The sequence below is a fragment of the Alexandromys fortis genome, unplaced genomic scaffold, assembly GCF_014885135.2.
Source record: "Alexandromys fortis isolate MF-2015 unplaced genomic scaffold, M_Fortis_MF-2015_v1.1 scaffold_86, whole genome shotgun sequence".
NCBI lineage: Eukaryota > Metazoa > Chordata > Mammalia > Rodentia > Cricetidae > Alexandromys > Alexandromys fortis.
This window is the reverse complement of record NW_026067965.1, coordinates 1,646,733-1,665,367: the sequence shown is the minus strand read 5'-3', so window position 1 is coordinate 1,665,367 and position 18,635 is coordinate 1,646,733. Positions and strand designations below refer to the sequence as shown.

The 18,635-nt window shown below is 44.7% G+C and overlaps 1 protein-coding gene across 1 annotated transcript in view; it reads left to right on the top strand.

Moving 5' to 3' along the window:
* Positions 1 to 18,635, top strand: part of Adamtsl3 (ADAMTS like 3) — a 224,751-nt gene that overhangs the window by 163,240 nt on the left and 42,876 nt on the right. The window contains exons 16-17 of the mRNA XM_050154110.1: positions 1,758 to 2,047; positions 7,687 to 7,816. Of these exons, the coding sequence (XP_050010067.1) occupies positions 1,758 to 2,047; positions 7,687 to 7,816 (420 nt within the window). The remainder of the gene's footprint in view (positions 1 to 1,757; positions 2,048 to 7,686; positions 7,817 to 18,635) is intronic.

Here is an 18,635-nt window from a genome sequence, read left to right as displayed (position 1 = left end):
TATTGGGAACTGCTTCTCGACACCTCGGCAACAGCTTCTCGCACTGTCTAGCAGATGGATGCAGACACACTGGAGCCTGGGTTCTGCTTATGCCATGGTGCACATTTGTCCATCTCACTTAGTGTAGTGTGAACTCGAGTATCATAGTCGTGGGGGAGGTGCTGGAGTAAAGGAGCCCGTTAACTGGTGTTACTCAATCCAGAGTTTCCCAAACTTAATCTCTCACTGAATTCTTCCGCCTATCTCTTTATTTTCTTTTAGTTTTTTTATTAACTTATTTGCGTGCGTGTGTGTATGTGGGTGCGTGCATGTGCGCCTGTGTGTGTGTACGTGCGTGCCTGTGACAGGGACAGGCATGTGTGTCACAGATCATGTGTGAAGCTCAGAAGATAACTTTTAGGAGTCATGGAGGAAGCACCTTCTACCTTGTTTGAGGCAGAGTCTCTGCCTTCATACTACATACTCCAGGTCAGTTTGCCTGTCCCTGCCCCCATGCTGCACACTCCAGGTGAGTGGGCTTCTAGATAATTCTGTTTTCTTCACTTAGCCCTAGGAGGGCTAGGAGAGCCCACTCCCACAGCCAGCTTTGTACAGGGGTTCTGGGCATCCAACTCGGGTTGTAAGGCTCAGATGGCAAGCACTTTTACCCACTAAGTCATCCCCCCATCCTTCTATCAATTTATTGATATCCTGTGATACAAAATATTGCTTCAGAGTATCTTACATATACACATCCCTACTGAATGCATACAAGGGATAGAAAGCTTTTCTGAAGAGGGCCAGAGAGGAAATACTTTAGCTCACAAAGAATAAATGTTCCGCTGTGAACACTCAGTTCTGCCCAGTAGCAGGAGAACAGCCATACACGGGAGGGGGACAAATGAGTGTGGCTGTGTCCCATGTACGGTTTTCATTATAGAGACGAAAATGTGGATTCTATTTGGTTTTCATGTGTTCCCAAAATATTATCCTCTTTCATCACCAACAGCATCAAACTGTAAAAGTCACTTGTAGCTGATGGGCAGTTACAAGAACAGTTCTAAGCTGGATTTGATTTGAGAGGCCCAGTCTGACAACCCTTATGACTTCGTGGGCGTAACTCAGGGTAAAGGATAAATGTTTCAGCCCAAGGCCAGTTCTTGCACTGCCACCTCCATTCAACATTTGAAGGCCCAGGTATTTGTTAAACATGAAAAGAAACCCCAGCTTCATCCTCTCTGTCTCTGCCTCACCCTGCAGCAGAGTTCTCAAGTATGGAGAAGGTTCAACACTATTCCCCCGGTACAAAGGGGGAACTCACCAATGACTGGCTGAATAAAGATTAGATATCTTTGAATAAAAGCATGTCATTCTCTCCAAATGATGGCTTATTTATTGCATCCTAAGAAATATTATAATGTGCCAGGCGGTGGTGGCGCACACCTTTAATCCCAGCACTCAGGAGGCAGAGGCAGGTGGATCTCTGTGAGTTTAAGGCCAGACTGGTCTATAAGAGCAAGTTCCAGGACAGGCCCCAAAGCTACAAAGATGCCCTGTCTTGAAAAAACAAAACAAAACCAAGAAATATTGTAATGCTTCATGCTAGTCCTAGCAAAGAACTTTGATTTTTGTGCGCAAAAGTAGTGTGCCTTTAATGAAGAATTCTGTTGGCTGTAAGATGTCAAAACACATGAACTACAGAACTGACAGTCGTCAGAACCATAGCCTTCCTCGTGTGGCCCACGTGTGATCCTCTCCTGCCTTCCCGTGTTTTTCAGGTTCATCCCAGAACCCTGGTCAGCCTGCAGCACCACGTGTGGGCCGGGCATTCAGGTGCGTGAGGTGAGGTGTCGGGTGCTCCTCACATTCACAGAGACGGAGACCGAGCTCCCGGAGGAGGAGTGTGAAGGCCCCAAGCCACCCACCGAGCAACGCTGCCTCCTTGAAGCCTGTGACCAGAGTCCTGTATCGCGAGAGCTGGGTGGCCCCCTCCAGGAAAAGGACAGTGAGATGACCTACGACTGGGAGTATGCTGGCTTTACGCCCTGCACTGCGACGTGCTTGGGAGGTATTCAACCTTTTTCCTAAGGGATAGAAAACCCGGTCTATTGTGAAGGGTATGACTGGGTCACATAAACTAGATATGTAAATTGGCAAAAGTCTGAAAGGGATGAATTCATTCAAATAGCAAAGCTATGCTTTTTCCTTTTTTTAAAATATTTGAGAGTTATAGTAACTAAAACAGTACCTTTGGCCCAAGAATCTGCTTCACCAAGAGGGGAAGAGGTTCACTGGTTAATACAGATTAGTGAGAAAAACGCAGAATGGATATATTGAAGCACTCTTACGTAGAAATCAGTGTCGAAGAACTAGGCAGCCTGGGATTGCTTATAGCGGATGCAAAGCTCAGTAAGATGCATCATAAGAAAATGTTTCTGTTCATGCCTGCCGCGGGGTCAGGAGCCAGACAAAGCATGTTCGCCCCCATGGTGGACGCATGGTTGTGTGTGGAAAACTGACATGCAAAACCAGTCTAGGCATCATACGGGGCCAGGCTGGGCATCGTGCAGGGCCAGGCTAGGCTTTGTGCAGGGCCAGGCTAGGCATCGTGCAGGGCCAGGCTAGGCATTGTGCAGGGCCAGGCTAGGCATAGCAGATAAGGGTAAATGTAGCCAGATTCTCCTTAGAGGGTGAAGTAAACCTTGGGGTTATTTTAAGCATTAAGGATATTTTTAAGGAACAGATTAGCAAGGAGCAGGTGTCTTTCTAGCTTTCTCCTTAATGTAGAAGAATGAAAATAACCAGCAAGGCGCTAGGAGCATGGCTTAGTAAAGAACCGGCCACACAAACACGAAGACCCGGTGGCTTAGGGTTTCTATTGCTGTGAAGAGAGACCACGACCATAGCAACGCGTATTGGCCCGTTTACAGTTCAGAGGTTCTGTCCATTACCATCATGGTGGGGCATGGCAGCACGCAGGCAGACATGTTGCTGGAGAAGGAGCTGAGAGTTCTACATCTTGCAGGCCACAGGGAGTGAACTAAGACAGTGGGGTGACTTGAGCATACATGAGACTTCAAAGCCCACCCCACAGCGACACACTCCCTCGAGAAAGGCCACGCCCACTCCAACAAAGCCACATCTCCTAATAGTGCCGCTGTAAAAAGCCAGGCGTGGGTGGGGAAGATAAGTGGGTTCCAGGGACTCAATGGAGACTAATCTAGTCCAATCAGCGAGCCTGGGGACAGTGAGATGCCATGTTTTAGAAACAAGGTGGATGGCTCGTAGGGAACAACACCCATGGTTGATATCTAGCCTTCACCTTCATAGTCATGCGTGCCTGTGTGTGCATGCATGTGCACACACACACGCACACACACGCACACACACTTGATTTAAAAGAAAACATATAAAACTTTAAATTTTCCTAACAAGAACGTGCCCTAGTTTCCCAGGTGATCCAGGGCCCCTGACACCCTGTCCAGTAACTCTTGACTTAACTGTCCAGCCAGATAGTTGCCACACAGTGGGCTCGCTCCCTGAGTACCTTCTGACCTCAAAGAAGGTCAGAAAGCAAAGAAACAGCTACCTCTGAGCTGTTGGCTCACAAGCGCACTCTGCTCTTACTTGAGTGGGTGGCTTGGAAAGCCCTAGGGGACAGAACTCAAGGCCAACCCTTGTGACTCAACTCCTCATCCTTGAGATGAATTCTCAATCCTTGCTCTCCAGTGTCGCCGGCCATCTGTCCCTTCCCTGTCTATTCCAGTCTCTGAACACACCTATCTCTGCTCTGTAACGTTGCCACCTTGGCACTGAGCCCAGCTAGAGTGGCACTGTGCCCACTCCAGGTGACTGAAAAGCTACAGTTAGCTTTGTGTGTGGAGCTGTCTTTGTGAAATTTGGAGAAAGAGCCCATAGCCGAGTCAAGGGTGGAGGGGCATGCCTGTCGACTCAGCACTTGGGAAGTACAGAGGCAAGGAGATCAGGATTTCCGAGATTATCTTCTGATCGTGAATTTGAGGCCAGCCTGGGCCACACAAGAGCCCTAGCTGCCTCCGTTTCTCTCCCTCTCTCACTTGGGGCTCCCTCCTTCCTAGAAGTCTGTTCCACTTCACTAGGAATTCAGCCTTACTAGTTCACTTGGATCCAAAACACAAGCCATGACTCTTATCTCTAGAACACATGGCCTCAGTGTTCCCCAAAACTGGAGTGGGTTTCCCCCAAACTTAACTTCTCTTCCTCTAAGTTCAGGACCTCGGATGCCTCTTTTTACACATTTTGGAAACCTTAACACTGGCGTGCTCTTGGCATATAGAAAGTGGCTCTTTCTCTTGAGGAGCCCTTCAAGCAGTGAGAGACAGTAAAAGTTGAACCGGCTCACCCTGCACTCATTTTATGCTCCCTAGGGGGATGTGTTCCTGACACGGTACATTAGCAGCACTGTTTGGCTCTCTCCAAAACCCTTCAAATCTTGACAGGCCGCGAGCTGTAGTTTTTTCCAGCTACTCTCGATATAACCAGTCACTTCCTGTCAGGCTCCAGAGATGTTTATGATGTCTATCATGAGGCCAAACAGCCTTCAACTACCTTTAATCTTTGCCAGCGGTGTCGTCACAGGTTCCTGAGAAGGAGCCACCTGTGTGGGACACTGAGCCATGTGCACATTTGCTAAAGCGTGGCACTGTTCTCTGGACTCCTCTGGGGCCTTAGCATACTCTGTTTCTCTCTTCTTATTACCTGAAGGCTGTAGTAGTCTGCACTTAATCCTTTCAGTATGATCCCTAGTGCACATGCGCACAACATCACACACAAATGTCATACACATAGCACATACACATCTATCACACATACAATACATCATACACATAGCTCACAGGCACATATCACACGTGCACACACCCCTTATATGTGAGGGTGTGGTATGAACTTGTCAATAATCTAACTCAAACTGATCAAAACCAACAAAAAGAAATGTATTTGTTCTTTTAGTTAGCTTGTTTGTTTGATAGAGAGTGTTATTATGTAGCCCTGACTATGTTGGAACTCACAGTGTAGACCAGGCGGGCCTCAAACTCGTACAAAGATCTGCCTGCTTCTGCCTTCAAGCTCTGGGACTAAATGAATGTGCCACCATTCCCGGCTGTATTTATTTTTATTGACTCTGCTTCTACTATTAGAATCTTGGTTTTCACTGTCATCATCTTTTATTTCTTGATGAAGACTTTGAAGTGTGTATTTTTATACACATGTGCATACATGTGCCATCACATACGTGATAAGGATCCCATAATATGATACTATGTACAGATGTCACTCTGTCTTGCTTGTGCAAGGATGCTTTATGTTTGCACAAATTTACCCAATAACATATTTCTTTGTATGTTTCCTTGTCCTTTGCATATGGCCGTGTATGTGTGTGTGTGTATGTGTGTGTCAATAAGAATTGACACTTTCGTCAAAACACTGCAGAAATCAAGTATGAGGGATATATTCTCATGCAACAAAAGGAATTTTTTATAAACTTCACTGAACACATTCATTAACATGTTCTAAGCATGTAAATTTAGTGACCTGAATTTTGTTAGGAATAACATGAACTTATTTTGATTAATTTTAAACTTATTTTTTTTTCTGTTTTAAAGATAACTGTTTGATCAATCCACTCCAGAAGTAAGAAGTGTTAATATCACGCTGTTGGATCAAAATGTGGTTTAGGAAATATTTTCGGTCACCTTTGGGAAATATATTCTACATCAATGAATATTCCAAATTATTTAGTAGAATTTTAACTTTTTTTCTATTTACAAAAAGTATGTCCTTGGTGTTATAAATTCTATCCAGATGGTTTCAAGTAGTTTTCTAAGACCTTCCCCCCAGCCTGTTTCCATAAAATCTTCCAAAACATTCTGAATATATTCTCTAAAGAATTTGTTACAAATTGAAATGTATTTGAAATATGACTGCAGTTTTCTTAGATAAATAAACAAATAAAATCTATTAGGAAATGAGCATCCATTCTCCTGTGAGGCTACTAAGGGATTTGATATTGTGCAATAACAGTCATAGTTACTAGGCTGTAGCCATGTCTTCTTGTCTTCTGGGGTAAGCGGAGCTTGTTTGAAACACTCCAAGAAAATGCTTGCTGTCAGTCCACTGTCACAGTGAGCAGGACAACACAGATGCAGACAGAGGGAGGCATTTAACAGAGAGAACTGAACAAGGAAAATAGCCATCTTAGAGTCTGTTGGCCTAGACTGCCCTCTGCAAAATGCCGTGAAATGGTTGAATTGGAACATGGCATTCGGAGAATGGGCCACAGACTTGTAACGTAGCGGAATGTGCATCCGGCATGAAAGTGAGTGCATTTGGGTATTTCAAATATCAGATATTTTTCATCAAAAGTTTGAGCTCTATTTCACCCGATTCCAAGTTTCCGATAATTTCTCACTTTTGTCTCAGCAGACGAAGGGTACTGATTGAGCGTGTTGGCTTTAGGAGTCACGTAGATTTGTCTGTCTGGCCTCCAGGGGAGAGCATGCCTGTGAGTGTTCACGTTTACTTGAGGGGCTATCACTGCACGTGAAGCCATGTCACACTTTGGAGCCCCCAGAGTTCAAGACACAGACCCCTGAATCCAGAGGCAGGGAATTTACTCTTCCAGGGTTCACACACACACACTTATTTATCTATTTTTATCTTTTTATTCTCTCTCTCTCTCTCTCTCTCTCTCTCTCTCTCTCTCTCTCTGTGTGTGTGTGTGTGTGTGTGTGGTGCATGTTTATATGTATGTTTGCATGTATCTGGACACACACGTGTCCATGTACATATAGGGGCCCTAAGTGTTGTCAGGAATCATCTTTGATCAGTCATCTGCCTTATTCACGGAAGCAGAGTCTCTCAATCAAACCCAGAGCTCACGAATATGAATTTGGATTCCGCAGACAGCTTGCTGTGGGGAATCCCAGCTCTCTGCCTTCCGAGGCTGGAATCCAGATGAATGGCCACATCCCCTGAGCATTTACTTGGGTCTGGGGACCTAAACTTTGTTCCTCACCCTTGGGCAGCAAGCACGTTAGCAGCTGAACCATCTCCCCAGGCCAAATCTGCAGTTTTTAATTTACCACCGTTTCAGTCTTAATTTCTCTCTAAGTTTCAAATTTCTTATTGTTACATAAGAAATGAAGACCTGAATGCCATTTATTTGGCCTCGTGAGTTACTGTAGACTTAGACAAATGCACATCAAGCCCTTGAGCAATGGGAGGCATTTCTGTACATAAAAGCACCAATAGTTGCTTTCTTATTGCACAATTCAAAGGGCAACTGGATTCATCAGTGTGTGGTGACCTAGGAAAAGATGATATTATCGAGCAGAACATGTAAAGTTCTCCCTCAGGAAAATGTTGTACATGGTGGAAAGCTGTGCCTTGACTGGGGGGTTCACCTAGCTTTGGATTCTTTGGAGGCAGTCGCTTCTGAGTGTCGGCTGCTCCTAAACGTCTCCAGGTGAGGAGGTGAGAGACTAGACGGACTGAGTCTAGAGGTGGGTGAAGGCGTGTTAAGGGCTGGAGTCTTGGGGCTTTCTCATCGCTGGTTCCTGACGCCGTCCAAAGGGCAATGTGCTAGGGATGTCAAGTCCCGAGAGCCTGTTTTCATCTTTGCCCGGTGACTTATTCTGTATGTGGGTTCCTTCTCTTCCCGCCTTCCAGGCCATCAAGAAGCCATTGCCGTGTGCTTACATATCCAGTCGCAGCAGATCGTCAACGACAGCCTGTGTGACATCGTTCACCGCCCCCCAGCGATGAGTCAGGCCTGTAACACGGAGCCCTGCCCGCCCAGGTATGCACTGCCTTACGCAGATAGAAGAGAAATGCTGTCGGGACAGCAGCATCCGCCAAAGAGAAACTTACTGTGCACAGAGACTCACAGGCTCATCAGCGTAGATCAGCCGAGCCCGCTCAGAGCTCTTGTTTGCTCAAGTTAGTCTTTGGCCTCAGTTTCTCTGGAGTACATTCAAGAGCTAGGCGGAATTCCTCTTAAGCCTGACTTTCGTTTGCATCAAGCACCGGTGGGCATAAACTGGCCTGCTATTCTAAAAGTCAGCCAGTGTGTTCCCTTCTTCCTCTGGTGATGGAGCATCTGCAGGAGAGGTCACATGGGCCACAGCAGGCACTCCATCCTGATTTGTGGACAACTCAGTGACCTCCTTGTCACCTAAAACTCACACAGGGATGCCACTACCTTCCTGTGCCGTTGAGTTTCTGTCAACTTGGCACAAATTAGAGTCACAGAAGAAGAGGGTACCATACCTGAGGAACAGCCTCCATCAGATTGGCCTGTGAGCATGTTTGTGGTTTGTTTACTTGCTTGACAACTAAGGTGGGAAGACCTAGCACAGTGTGGGAGGTACACAACCTCTGGGCAGATGGCCCAGCAATCTGAGCAAGCCACGGGGAACAAGGCAGTTTCTCCATGGCCTCTGCTTCAGTTCCTGCCTTCAGGTTCCTGCCTTTTGTTTCTTTCAATGATAGTAACCTGAAAGGAAAGAAAGAAAGAAAGAAAGAAAGAAAGAAAGAAAGAAAGAAAGAAAGAAAGAAAGAAAGAGAGAAAGAAAGAGAAACACACAAATACACACAACCTTTCCTCCCCATCAATGTTTACCGCACTAACAACTAACAAAGAAGCAGGCGAGGACACGTTTACTTCAATCTTGCCTCGGGTCTCAGATTATGGAGTTTGAAAGGCCATAATGCCCAGTACAGCCAAGGTTGATTTGTTATGGTCTCTTTGGTTTGAAAGACTGACCCTAAAAGTTAATCTGCTTCCTGCCTGGGTTCTCTCTCCCTGGGTTTTGATAGCTCCTCGTTGTTGGTTTGTCTCACAGACCTTTCCCGGTGTGGCCCTGGGTGTCCTTTCCCTTTGTCTCCCTTTATTATGGCAGCCGCTCCTCTGCTTTAATAAAAATTAGATGTCAAAACATTGAGACCCCATTCCATCATCTCCTGCCCCTCTCCTGGAATCTCAGTGATTATGTTGGCCACCTGATGAGCCGCCTTCGTGTGTTAAAGGCAGGTTTGGCCACGTCTAGAACTCTGAGCCATAGGCAAAGGTTACTGTGTCCCCTGTCTACCATCCGAAGAGCACATAAGTGTGTTTTATGAGCATTCAGGAAACGAGCTATGCTTGAATTCCCTTAATTCCTCTGTGAAATGTGTTGGCTGTGATGCTGACCCCCTCCTGCCTTGATGGCATAAGAATGAGGCCCAGGGAGGTTGGGCCAGTCTGCTTACCAGGTCCTCTACAGTCTGGAGAGGGGCATCCTTCCTGCATGAACCTTGTCCTCTAACCTGGAGTGTCTTAGGAGGAGGCCAGCTCAGATTGCCTTGTATTAGTAAAACCTTGTCCACAGTGAGACGACACAGTGGGTTTTTTTTTGTTTTTTTGTTTTTTGTTTTTTTTTTGTCTATTCCTATGTTTCTGACTTTGTGGGTATCCATCAGAAATACTAAGAATTTCTTGGCTGCTCTCAGAGCCATCTTTCTGGACTTGGATGGGATAGTACAGTAAAATCCAAGACCCAGAAGCAGCACAGGGAGGTCTCACCCCATCACCTCCCATTCCCAGCTTGGTGACTGTACTTCAGGGTAGTCCACACCAGAGTAACCATTACAGAATAGGCAATGCAAATGGGAGAGGGGGCAGTCTGGTCTCACTGCCAAGCAGGACACCCACTTTGTTACTGCACCCAGAACTTTCCGTGAGGGTCAAGCACAGTCAGCTCTTTGTGTCCAAGGGTTCAACCATTGCACACTCAAACGAATCGTGATTAAAGAATTGTTTTAGTGGCCTAGGAGTATAACTCAGTATAGAGGGCTACATAAGGGCCTAGCATATGTAAGGCCTTCTGTTTGATCTCTAGCACTGTGGAAACTTATCTTTTTCTGTCTCAAACATAACCAGTGTGATAACTAATCTTGTCGTCAGCTAGACTTTGGAAACGAGACCATCAGTTGAGTAGCTGCCTCCATCAGATTAGCCTGTGAGCTGCCTCCGTCAGATTAGCCTGTGAGCACACCTGGGGAGCATTTTCTCAATTGCTGGTTGGTTAGAAAGGTCGAGCCTACTATGGGCAGCACCATCCCTAGGCAGGTGAGCTTGGGCTTTATAAGAAACTGGTAACTGATTGGTAATTGATTCATGAGCTTGGAAGCAAGCCACTGAGTGAGCAATACTCCAGTTTAGACCCAACTTCAGGTTCTGAGTCCAGATTCCTGCCTTGAGTTCCTTCCCTGTCTTCCCTTGATGAGAGACCACAAAGGGTTAAGATGAAATAAACCCTTTCCTCCCCAAGTTGCTTTTTGGCCACCGTGTTTATCATACCAACAGAAAAGCAAACAAAAACACGAGACTCATGATTTCTTGTTGCTACTCCCCGAGTAGTCATATAGCAGCCCTTTATGCAGTGTTTGTTCACACTGTGCCAAATGCTCTGGGTAACCTAGAGTCTATCACAGGCTGTGCAGTTATACACAAAAGCAATGTCATTTTATATAAGGGTCTCAGGCAAGCGTGAGTTTCAGGGTCTTCTGGGGAAGGAGGTTGTCTTGGAACACTTGCTACAGGTACAAAGGATGGCTTTATTTGGGGTGGTGTAGGGTGTGAATCCGATTGGAAAAACTGTTCATAATAATACTTGGTACTAAGTAGGGAAACCTTAGTGAGCCAAATAATTTATCCGGGTTTCTTAGCTTTGGTCTCATTCTAGTTCGGAAATCTGAATCAAACCTTTTTGGAGAAGCAAGGGTTTTCTGTGAACCCTTCCCCAGGGACACCCCTCCTTTAACTGGGCATAGACACCAATGTCATTCTCCATGAAGGCAGTTGAGTCTGCTTCTGTATCTGAAGCCATCATGATAATTCTGTCTCTGTGGGGTTCTCCAGAGATGTCCAGAGTGCATTCCTTTCCACACTGCTCCTCTGTGTGCCAGAGCTCAGGAGAGGAGTCGGAAGGCTCTCCCAGCACATAGAAACCATCTGTCAGGCAGCGGGATGAACTTGTAGCTACTGCCTGTGCTATAGCGTGCATTCCTCCGCTATTTCCGTCAATAACTTCACATCCGTTTAGAGACGTGGTGATGAACGTATAACATACAAATAACCCTGGTTTCTGAATTTGAGAACAGTATTATGGGTTCTTAGGTTGTTGGTAACTTGCCCAAGAACACACAGTCAATAAACTGCATGATACAAAGTCGAACACCAGAATGGAGATTTCTCATTAACTGCTATCTAGTCCAAACTCTGCCTCATCCAAACCACAAAAAGGAAGCTGCTCCTGGCGGAGCTGATCTCTCGGGTTCCAGCACTTGCTGCCTGCCATCCCCCTTCTCTACACTGGCCAACACCCTCTCTCCCTGGGAAGACGGCTGTAAAAGAGATGGCTTAGTATTTGTGCAGCCTTTAAATGGTCACTACAGAACGATGAAGCATGAAATTCTCATAGCCGCTTGCTGAGGCAAGTCAAAAGAAGAAAAGACAACCCACGACGCTGGGGACTGTCTCTCTGGATTCAAATGTCACTTCAGAATGGCATGAAGCTAGTTTGTTGTTGTCATTGTTTTCTTTTTGTTTTGGTTTTTCGAGACAGGATTTCACTCTGTAGACCAGGCTGACCTTGAACTCACAGAGTTCCACTTGCCTCTGCCTCCCAGGTGCTGGGATTAAAGGCGTGCACCTTGAAGCTAGGTTTTTTTTTTTTTTTTTTTTTTTATCAGAACTCTGCTCTCCAGGGCACTGAAAATGTCTCTGTGGGAAAAGTAGACCAGGCACCAGTAAAACTGGGTAAACCAGAATGTTCCACAGCCTAAAGGCACATCCCTTGAGAGCAATTTCAGTTATGACAGGATGGATAGAGGCCCCGAAACACTGACAAAATTCTTGGCTCTATTTAGAAAAGTTAACGTTTATATGTGTGTCTGGAGATAGGTACTCAGAGGTCAGAGGAGGATCCCTTACAGCTGGAGTTCCAGGTAGTTGTAAGAGGGTCACTATGGGTACTGGGAACTGAACTCGGGTCCTCAACAAGAGCAGCAGGGGTAAGATCTGAGAGACTTCGCTCTTTCTAACTTGCAGGCTGACTACAGTGTGACTCTCTCACACGGAGCCCTCTGGTCGGCTTTCTTTAACCTGGGCACTGAAATGCACTTTCTTTCTTTGGCGTAGGGTTAGATTCCCAGGGCAGCCTTAGCAAAGCACAGTAACTAAATGGCTGGAAGAAGAGAAATTCATCATCTCACAAATCAGGGGACACGAAGTCCAAAACCACAGAGTCAGCAGCCCTGGTTCCTTCCGAGGCCCTGGAAGGAGAGTCATTTCCAGGCCCCGCTCCATGCTCACGGCCTCCAGCATTCTGCGGCTGGGGAAGAGCATTCTTCCCGTGGTTTTGTAGCGCTTTTCCTCAGCGGGTCTGTGTCCAGACTTCTCCTTTCCATAACACACCACTCAAGGCATCTAGGGCCCTGTCTAATGGCCACCCTTTAACTTAACCAACTGCAAAAGCTATCTGTAAAACATTCTCGGTTATGGATGTGGAAATTATGTAATTTCAGCATTTTGAGGGGATCACAATGCAACTCATAGTAACATCAATTTTTTTTTGTGATCTTAACTTTTACCCTTAAATCATGTTTTCTGTGACCACTGCCCTGAACACACACACACACACACACACACACACACACACACCACTCGCACTAACACACACTCTCAAATTGAGAAATTTGCTCCGGAGCCACACTTGGTTACTGTGTGATCCATGCTTGCTTGGACTCTCTTATGAATTCTGGGCCTTTGCTTATACTAAGTTCTGGACCCAGAGTCTTTCTCCACCAGAACATTAGTTAATTCTCTCCCTTAAAAGGAATCACCGACTCATTTCTCATTGGTGATGTGAAGGTCATCGGAATATAAATAGTAAACCGACCTCAGACGCTTTATAAAGAGGGATTTTTTGATGGTACCAAGAGAAATGGGAATGGATGGGAATATAGGATGGATGGATCTCCACACCGGCATTTCTGTCTCTTAGGGTTTTGAATGAGAGAATCTCTGAGCCTAGTTTCTTGAACTGAAAATGAAAACAGTATTAGATTTCAGAATTACCAAAGTCCCTTGATCTCCAGTATTGATTTTTTTCTTCTGTGGTGCTGGAGGTGGAACCTAGGACCTCATAAGTGCCAGGCAAGACTCTTCCCCAAAGCCACACCCTCAGCTCCATGCAGTCTTTGATTTGGGCCGACGGTTTCAAGTTGCATTTTGCTCACCTCTTGCGTTGACTCGTGTCCTCCTCTGAGTTGGATGCTCCTCAGCTTGAAGTGTGGTTGGTTCCTTTGAAATCCTCCCTCACTAAGTTGAAAACATTCTAACCGGAACCCGATAGCCATTAGAGTTTAGTGGATCTGCCCATTGCAGCATCCCCTGTTTCCCCTTGTGATCACGGGCCTCAAGGAGCTGCAGCTCAGAGCCCCCACTCAGCATCAAGAGTACCAGACACCAGCATCTCACAGTCCAAAGGAACATTCAAATTCAGGACATACAGTATGTGCCGGAGGAGTGACCCATTCTCACCACGGGCATGGAGAAACACCTCATTCAGTCAAGCCATCGAAAGCTAGGCACACTCTGTGGGGTGACTAAGGTCAAGTTCTAAGAATGACAACCTTTGCCGGAACCGTCCAGGAGATAAGAACATGGTGAGTTTGGTTTACAGGGTCCTCCCTCACTTGATCTCCGAGCCACAGCAAGGCTTGACAAAGTCTGGAAACTTGTTTCTTAAGGCTGCTGAGGAATGCTTGCTGGTTCATCCCTTCACCAGGCCACATGGCAGTGCCCTTCCTTCCTCATTGCCTTGGCCGGAGCTCTTACTCTCTCAGTGCTCAGCAACATATGCCCTGAGCCTCCAAGCCGGACAGAATGGAACAGACAATATACTTTGGCCACTCTGCAAAACTAAGAGTTTTTATAGAAAAGCAAATATTGTCCCTTGTCTCAACGTTGCAACTTTAATAACCTTTTCAAAGATTGAGAGTTATGTTGGAGAAAAGCCAGGGGAGGCAAAGGTTCCATGCCAAAATAAAGGGAAGTTTGCGAAAATGTTTTAGGTTCTAGAAATCAGGGGTGTAGGAATAACAGGGACAGGGGGGTTGCATAATATTTTCCATATAAATATTTACTGACTCCAAGGGCAATAGCAGTAAAATCTCACCCCAGGGTGAGACTTACCACTGAGACTGGGTGGACAGTCGGTGGACCTGTATTTATCCTAAGGCAAATGCACTTGATGTATTAGCCTGGGATCTCCAAGAGGGAGGGGGGTTGTATGCTTATTTGCTCTTGTGAGGTTGTTCCTCCTGTCCTGTCCTGCTGCATGGCTGATATTTTCCCAGAGTTTGCCTTTTCCAGGAGAGATCCAGCAGTTTGGAGAAACACGCAGGGTTACGTAACGGCCCCATAAGTCTGAAGACAGCCTTCTGCTCTGTCAGGAGTCAGCGTCTCATGGGAGGGAATGTAGGAGCAGCAGGCATGAGTGACGCGTTTTCACAACAACCTGCTACTCATTTCTTGAATTTATATACATCATATACATGGACATATATACATGTGCACGTGCGCATGCACACACATGTACACTCACACACGTGCACAGCTTCTCAGCTGATAAGACACTGTTACCCCCCAGCCAGGATAAAAACAGTCCCATCTCCAGTCCTTGGGACCGTGATTGACTTTTCTAGTCACATATGTTTGAAAGGTAATCAGGCTGAAGACATTCCCAATAACATTGACAAGTTTAAGCCGAATCGTTTTAAGAATGAAACGGGCACTTCCTAAAGAATTAGATATATCATCACATTGCCAGCAAAACACTGTGTGTGCACGCGTGTGTGTAGCTTGTGACTTTTCTCATGGCCAAGGCTACAGAAATTTAGATATGATCAATGAGAGTCTAATTGATAAGCTTCCAGTGAAAATAGTGTTGGCGCCTCATGATTTGTTCCGAGTACAGACTGCTGAGAGGTCTGGTATAGAGGGGTGGGGGGGATGAAAATGATGCAAACCCATGGAACCAGCTATTTAAGCTCGCAGATGAGTGGAGTGTGATCTGATGGGGAAGCTGGCCCTGGGGGCCTTTGCAGACTAGAGGCTCCGATATGGTTACAGCAAATGAGAGTTCAGCTCCTGTTTGACAGAGGAAAGAAAAAAGGAAGGGAAGGAAGGGAAGAGAGAGGGAGAGAGAGAGACATACTTCCTTCAAATTGCACAGGAAGTTGAAATTCCAAATCACAAGAAGACATCTAGTACCAGTGAAAACAGTCGATAGGTTCAACATTTGCAAGATGAACTTCTCCCAAGTAAAACGAAAACACAGAAAGAAAAGCTGGAAAAGACTGAGGCCATTGGCATCTTTGGAGATAGAAATTAATTAATATTACCCATAGAAAGAGCTATCTATCTATCTATCTATCTATCTATCTATCTATCTCTGTCTATCTATATCTATCATCTATCTATCTCATCTGTCTGTCTATCATCTATCTATCATCTATCATCTATCATCTATCTTGTCTATCTATCTATCTATCATCTATCTTGTCTGTCTATCATCTATCTTGTCTGTCTATCATCTATCTATCTATCTATCTATCTATCTATCTATCATCTGTCTGTCTATCATCTATCCTTTCTTCTACTGTTTTCACTTTAATTGCTTTTTTTAACCTCTTGACATAGAAACTAGGTTGTTAAAGTCAATCTTTATTCTTCAAATGTGTGTGTAAGGCTATTGATTTTTTACTAATCAGTTTTAGCTGTATCCTACAAGTTTTGACATATGATTTTTTTTGTTAATATGTAGTTTAAAATACTGACTACAATTCCTTCTATTAATATTTTTATATATAATTTTCCAGACATTTTTCTCATGTGAATTCATACATGCTCCTTGGTAATTTAGAAAATTATTGCATAGTTTCAAAATATTTAGGTCTTGTCTAGCTCACTTCCAGTTTGATCAGAAAGCTTACTTTATTAGCGACCTCGGGCTGTAAGAACAAAGTACTATTGTGAGGGTGACCTTAACAATAGAACTTTCTTGTCCCTTTGTCTGGAAAGGGAAAGGTGAGAGCCCTGTAGAGTCTGGTTTATGGACAGCAGGCTCTGCCTGGCCTTTTGACCCCATATTCCTCTGTGTGTCTGCAGATGGTGAGGACAGAGCAAAGAGCTACCTTGTGACCACTCTCACCCTAATTCTGAAAGCCCTCATCCCAGACACCATCCTATTACAAGACAGCACTTCAACATGTAAATCTTGATGGAACACAAATAACTTAACTAAGATGTTTCTATGCAGTTGGGATTTTTGCTTTTATGCAGGACTTAGAATATATATTCAAGTGTAGGAGTCTTTTCTTTCTATATGAATCTTTGTGCTCAAGTTTTTGCCAGCTTCATAGTATCTCTTAAAATATCCCAATTCTATTTTTTACTTTGGAAAATTAGCCATCAAATGGGATTCACATACTCCTTGAAACTTCGTGGGAATCCTGTGGCTAAAGTGTCTAGTCCTTTTCTTTAAGGGACAGCTTTCTGTTTCCTAGGAACTTATTTCAAAGATATTTCCCAAATAAATCATTAACTGGAAATCCCTTTTACCTATACCTAGCAGCTCATGTTAATGTGCCTTATGTTCGTCAACTTCCTGACACTTTAACAAACACTGCAGGCAACTGCCTTGCTGAAAGGAGACCTTTGTTTTGCTTCCCGGTCTGGAAGGTGTCGGTCCTCCACTGATGGGCGCCATTGCTTTGGGCCCAAGGGGGCTCAGTGCATCATGCTAGGACTCTATGATAGAAGAAGCCCATCACCTCATGGCAGCAAAAGAAAGAAAGGGCAAGGGGCTGGAGTCCCACCACCCTAAGGACATAAAAGCATGTCCTAAGACATGCCCCCAGTGACCTAAAGCTTCCCTCTGGACCCCACCCCTTGAAGGTTCCACAACCTGTTAATAGAACCAAGCTGGAGACCAAATCTTTAACACATGGACATTCCAGCCTGCTTCTTATTCTACCGTCACGCTTGGATCGTTAGTTCTTCACTAGCAAACCTCCTTTCATAAATAACATGTTTGTTCTTTGTAGCATGTCAAGAGTACTATTGAGCTTTGTTTCATTTTCCCCATACAAAAGTAAGCATGTTTAGTATAGAAAATTAGAAATAGGAAAATTGAAAATTACTTTTAAATATATATGGTTTTCGAGTGAACTTGTTCTCTGGTAGTGAATGCCTATATAATGAGTGAAAGTAATAAAAGTCAGAAAAATACTAAAAAGAGAAATTCTGTTACTCAGACATCAATGGTTATATCTTATCTGGTGTGTGAGAGACTTTTGTTTCACACACACACACACACACAATCAATGTACTGTGTGTAATTACTCTGTGTCCACTTTAGTAGTGACTAGCAATGCTGTGTATCACAGGCTTTTCCCTAAATGCTTAAACCTTTATGATCTTCTTTCACTTTGTGAAGTTCATTATTTTTATTTTTTATTTTTGCCTTACAAACACCCTGGAGCCAGCATCTATTTTAACATACGTCTTAAGCATTTTAAAAATTGCTTGCTCCTGACGTATCTCTTTGGTAACCAGTTAAGAATTCATGTTCCCTAAAAATCAAATGTCCACAAGTAAAATAACCATGACCTACAACATTTCACTAATCAGGTGGGCAAAGACTTTTAAAAATGGTATTCCCCAGCACTTCAGGAAATGGGACGTGGAAGCTTCGGGCGGGCGGGGGTGCACTTCGTTGAGTGACTTGGAAATATGGATCTATTGCAGCTGCTGTAGTTTTTCATTTTTCCAGCTGTTTCACAAGGAAACTTGATTTTTTCCAAGATCTTATCAGAAAGGAATCACAGTCTACACGTGCTGCAAATCCAATCCCAACATTTAAGGAATTTTTCTCAAGGATATTGCAAATAAGGAGTCCAGGTGCCCCGAGGATTTCCTGAGACGTGTTTGCAAGCATTTCAAACCTCTTTTGGCAGCCCTATAAATCATCATTGCCTTGGGACTCAACACCAAGTCCAGGTTTTATCGTTGATGGGTGGTGGTGGTGGGACAGGATGGGGGAAACAACCTGCTCCCTGCCACTCAGGGTCTTCCCAAACTCCTGAGACCTTGAACCCACTTCCCTGGCATTTCTTCCCTTTAGATGCCGTGTTTCTGTGTCTCCATCATATATATTCGTGGAGATATCACAGTGTGGAGCCTGAACAGAGATATAAGATCTGGGGCAGTGGTTCTCAACCTTCCTAATGCTGTGGCCCCTTCACAGTTCCTCACGTGGTGGTGACCGCAACTGTAAAATTATTTTGTTGGTGCTTCATCACTGTAATTTTGATACTGTTGTGAATAGTAACGTAAATATTTGATCTGCAGGATATTTGATAGGCTACTCCCAAAGGGGCCGTGATAGATAGATAGATAGATAGATAGATAGATAGATAGATAGATAGATAGATAGATAACTGCTTTTTTAGAGATCAGAGAGGAGCTTGAGATGGTCTGTGCTTGTTGGGTTTCCCCTCATTTGAAG